This window comes from Galeopterus variegatus, unplaced genomic scaffold, assembly GCF_000696425.1.
Source record: "Galeopterus variegatus unplaced genomic scaffold, G_variegatus-3.0.2 Scaffold11570, whole genome shotgun sequence".
Classification (NCBI taxonomy): Eukaryota; Metazoa; Chordata; class Mammalia; order Dermoptera; family Cynocephalidae; genus Galeopterus; species Galeopterus variegatus.
Genome location: NW_007737681.1, coordinates 11,585 through 16,896, shown reverse-complemented (window position 1 = coordinate 16,896; position 5,312 = coordinate 11,585). Strand labels below are relative to the sequence as shown.

The following is a 5,312-nucleotide window of genomic DNA, read 5'->3' as shown; positions in this document are numbered from 1 at the left end:
CTGATTCATTAAAATATCAGAAAATGGATAAATAAGACAGCGATACACTTTATTCAGTAAATCCACATAGGATTCTCCCATGGTATTTTCAGGGGGGGAGGTGGTTGTTTGTTTCCAACTCCTTCTTTTTTTTGAATTGCAGCAAATAACTTCATGACATGTGTTCATGTACACTGGTTTTAAGAAGTTCCAGGTGTTAGTTGGTCAGCTGTTGATTTATATTTCCAGTAGGATCACTTTCTGGGATTCCTCCTTAATCCCAGTTCAGGCTTATTGTGTGACAGATGGTTTCACTCCATCCGTGAGCGTGGCGCATTGGGGTCTGTGAAAGGCAGAGTGCTTTGCTGGTGGGGATTACACACTCAGCTGAAGTTCTTGGTGGAGAGGGTTACTCATTGCACAAGTTTATGAGCTGTGGGATTTTTCTTTTCCTGTTGCAAATGTGCTTTTGTTTGACTACTGACAACGTTGCTTGCCCTGGATTCCAAATTGCTGCTCTTGCAGAGTCCTCAGGCCTTGACTTACTTGAGTTAATGGCCAAGGACAGCCTTGGAGAGGATTCCTCCCATGAGATGGGGATGGCACAACCAAGGGAACAATGGGTCATTGTCTGGCCAGTGTCTACTGAGGAGGTGACGGCGCCCCAGGAATATGCAAAAATCAACTTTGATGACATGAAATTTTAAACATTATAGGATTTTCTGCTGAACAAAATTTCTGTAAGAAAATCCCCTGATGGTGGGAGATATAATGAATGAAACTATTTTAACATGAGGAATATTCTTTCCTGTGTGATTCATGGGAAAGGAACGTTTCTGCCCAGATCAGTGATGATGCGTTCCCTGCCCATGGGAGTGAAGCCAATATTTGTAAAAAGTACTTTTATATGAGCAAATATCTGAAATGGGCAACCTCATGTGTGTTTTCCTTACAAGAGAAAAGGCCAGGGGTGAATTTCAGATTTGGAAGATGAGAGAAAGGAAAATTAATTATTTTCCTGAATCAGATTTCTACTCCTTTAGTTCACCAGATATTCCTCCCTCTCTCTGACTTATCCAGGCAAGTGTGGATGGATACTGGATATTCTTTCATGTAAAGGCTTTTTAAAAGTTAATTATCTCAGAGTAAACATTTCTGGATGTTGGCTCAAATAAGACCAGGCAGACATGAGACTTTTTAAACACGGCTCACCACCTGGCCTCATGGAGCCTCAAAGGCTCCATGGATCTGCCTTTACCCCCTCCTCCTCTCCCACCACCCCAAGCCATGGCCCTTCCCATCCTTGTGCCTCTGCTTTCTCGGGGCCCTCTGCCTTCCCCTTCTGTGCACCTGATAAGTTCCACTCATCCTTCCGGCCCAGCCACATGACACTGCTGCTGAGAATTCGCCTGCTGTGAAAATACATCTCCTTCTCCATTCTGTCCTGGTTTACTTATTGTAGCTGGGAATATACTAGAATAAAACTTTACAGGCCGGCCCGGTGGCGCACTGCTACAGTGCGCTGCTTGGGAGCGCGGCGGCGCTCCCGCNTGAGGGTTGCGATCCGTTGCCGGACACGAAAAAAGACAAAAAGAAAAAAAAAAAAAAAAACTTTACATCACTCCTGCCAAGAACTAAGGTTTTTACATGAAAGGTACCCATCTAGAAATTAAGAACTTTGATCATCACCCCCATTTTACAGAAAAGGAAGCTGAGGCACAGATTACATAGCAGCAGAGCCAGAGGTGCACCAGGAACCCGGCTCCAGAGCCTGGCTCTTAACCCCTGTGCTGTCTGTGGTCTCCAGCAGGAATCAGAGCACTGTCCTTTCTTGCTGTCCCTAGCACCTTGCATAGGGACTGTGTGTGATGGGCACATAGTTGACTTCAGCAATTAAGAGGCTTAGTTGGAAGTGACGGTTTGCATGAGAGCCATGCTGGGGAGACAGCAGTCTGGAGCCTGTGTGAAATTGCAATGAGGATGTTCCTAATTGTCTTTTCTGCACAGCAGATCATGAAGGGCCCGTTCTCTGGAACCCATCATTAGCACGGTGAAATATAGCAATTGGGGAGTGTGAGGGGCTACCTTTCTATCACAGCACAATTCTGACAATCCATCTTCAAAAGAAAGAGAGTTTACTTTTCGTTTCTAATTTTCCTCAAATTCCATGTTTCCAAGTATCTGTATTCAGCCAACCTGCGTGGGACACAGCCCAGGCCTGATTTATCTCCCAGAGTGGATGATCCAAAGCAAGTATTCAGACTGTACTGGTGTCCAGAACACTGTGCTTCTCAGCAAGAGGTGGACTGTCACACTGCTCGTGTCCCTGCACCACCCCAGACCTCCCCAGCCCACCAAATCAGCATCTCCAGGGTGTGGACGTGGGACTTATTTTCTGATATGAGAATCCCCATGTATCAGAACAGAAATCTATTAGTACTCTGCATCCATTTTCCAAAATACATTGCTAGATTTTTACTGTTTCAAAAACTAACTAAAACTATAATCCAGGTATATTTTTAGACATTTTTTATTGGAACATACTTGATTGTACATATCTTAGGGGAACAGCATTAAATATCAGTACTTGTGTGCAATATGTGATATTCAAGTCAGGATAATTAGTATATTCGTCATTATACAATGTAATTGATTTTCAACATTTTTAGACCACTTTTAACTTAGGGATTTGAAACTAATAGTTTTCTATATCCTTTCTTAACTTGTATTAGAAATGCGTAAATGTGTAGCATTATTAAGTCTAGAATCAATATTAAATTTATGACTCAATAGCAAAAACAGCTCCAGCATCATTTAAGTCAAAAGTTGTAAGTTCTTAACTTTAATCTTTTGAAAAACTGGTATTTTTGTTCATAATCTGGATCATAGGTTTATGGGTTTTTGTTTCACCATGATTCTTTGAAATAGATATATAATGCCTTCTTATATAATTGCTGTATTTCATAATAAAATGTTTTTTAATTAATATTATATAACCTGAGAGGTCAGCTCAGTGTTTGAACATTATAAATTGCAGTCTTTTTAATATGTTTTGCTGCAGCTTGGAATTCGGAGTTTGAGGGGATGACTGGTAAGCGTGCAGGGTGAAAGGATTATCCAGTAATGCCCAGGTTCTGTCTTCTCCTTTATAGGGTAAAGCATCAAGTAGAATATTTGGGTCTCAAAGAAAACATTCGCGTGAGAAGAGCTGGTTACGCCTATCGACGCATCTTCCAAAAATTCCTACAGAGGTAAGAACTAGTGACTCTGGACTTTGAAAAAAAACAGGTTATTGAATTATTGAGATACAATTCACCCGTGTAAAGTGTATGATTCAGTGGCTTTTAATACATTCACAGAGTTGTGCATGCATTACCACAATTAATTTTAGAACATTTTCTTACTGTGAAAAGAAGTCTTGCTCCCTTTAGTTGTCAACCCCTGATTCTCCCCTCGTCCTCTGCCCTGGGCAATCACTAATCTGGTCTTTTCATATAAATAGGATTATATATGTGTCATTTGTGGCTGGCTTCTTTCACTTAACCTAATGTTTTTAAGATCCATCCATGTTATAGCATGTCTGCACTTAATTACTATTTATTGCTGAATACAGTCATCCGTAGGTATATCAAAATCTGCAGATTCCCAAGTCCTCTATATAAAGTGGCATAATATTTGCATATAACCAATGCACATCCTCCCGAATACTTGAAATCATTTCTAGATTACTTTTATAATACCTAGTACAATGCAAATGCCAGGTAAGTATTTGTTATATTGTATTGTTTTCTATTTGTATTTTTTTGTTGTTGTTGTATTGATATTTTTTATTGTTTGTGGTTTTTTTCCAAATATTTTCAATCCATGGTTGGTAGAATCTGCAGATGTGAAACCCATGGATACAGAGGGCCAATTGTAATATTCCATTGTGTGGATTTACCAAATGTTACTTGTTCATTCATCAGTTGATAGATATCAGTTGTTTCCACTTTGGGGCTATTATGAATAATGCTGTGATGAAAATTTATGTACAAGTTTTTGTGTGGACACGTTTCCATTTCTCTTGGGTATATACATAAAAGTGGAATTGCTGGGTTATATGATAACTCTATGTTTAACCTTCTTGAGGAACTGCCAAATTGTTTTCTCAGAAGTGGCTGCAACATTTTACATTCCCACCAGCAGTATTTGAGGGTTTCAATTTACCCAGATCCTTGCCAACATATGTTATTATCTGACTAACCCTCCTAGTGGGTGTGAAGTGGTATCTCTTTGTGGTTTTGATTTACACTTCCCAGATGGCAAATGATACTGAACATCTTTTCATGTGCTTATTGGCCATTTGTATTTCCTCTTTAGAGAAATGTCTGTTCAGGTCCTTTGCCCATTTTTTAATTGGGCTTTTTGTCTTTTTATTATTGAGTTGTAATAGAATTCTTTTTACCAGTATTTGTTGTAGAATAAATCAGTAGCCACAAGTATTTAGTAGGCTGTCTGCTTAGTTTAACATAAGTTCAAGAATTTATAATGGTGACCCAAGAAGGGCTGAGGTATAACTTGACTGAGCAAATTAACAATATGAGGACAATTTCAGGAAAATATTTAACTTACTCGAGAGAATAAGCTTAAAGTATTTAACTTCAAAATTTTTTTACAATCCATGTATAAATCTAAACTGGTTTCTGTATTTCGTTTAATGTATATTTGGCAAGATCTATACTTAAATTGTTCCTATTTTGTGTTACTTGTTTATGAAAAGGATAAAATTTAGTGTCCATAAAACATTGCATCATTCTAACTTCTCTAATGATTCTGTGCATTTCCACTGTATTTTCTACATTTGTTTAACTTCCTTTAAGAAAGAGAGAAGCAAAAAAAAAAAAAAGAAGGAAAGAAAATTTAGCATTTTAATCAGAAAACAATTATGTCTTCCTGGTATATGATACAAGAGCAGGATATAAGGATTTTTGTTATTATTATTATTCAATTTTTAAATTGGTCATGAATACTTATGAGATACAAAGCTGATTGTCAGCCCTCGTGCTCAAGATGTGAAGGCCAGATCCATACAGGCGGCATGCACCGTACCACAAATTGTGTTTGTACCCCCATCCCCATATTACTCAAATTTTATGTAACAAAGAACTAGCAGGCTGAAGAGCTTAATTACTCTCTTTGAAATCCAGTACTGGTAATAAAACAGTTCTTCCTTTGGGGATGTTACTTCTTGTGCCATGAGATTAGGATGGCTGACTCTTCAGTTAAAGACTTCAACATAGGGTCAGTCATTCCGTACAATAAAGCCTCATTAGCTCAGTCCCTACACATTCAAG

General features: G+C 38.7%; 1 protein-coding gene across 1 annotated transcript in view; it reads left to right on the top strand.

Moving 5' to 3' along the window:
• Positions 1-5,312, top strand: part of LOC103610681 (unconventional myosin-Ie) — a gene marked incomplete at both ends in the record, with an annotated part of 45,840 nt that overhangs the window by 32,262 nt on the left and 8,266 nt on the right. The window contains one exon of the mRNA XM_008594794.1: positions 3,132-3,230. Within this exon, the coding sequence (XP_008593016.1) occupies positions 3,132-3,230 (99 nt within the window). The remainder of the gene's footprint in view (positions 1-3,131; positions 3,231-5,312) is intronic.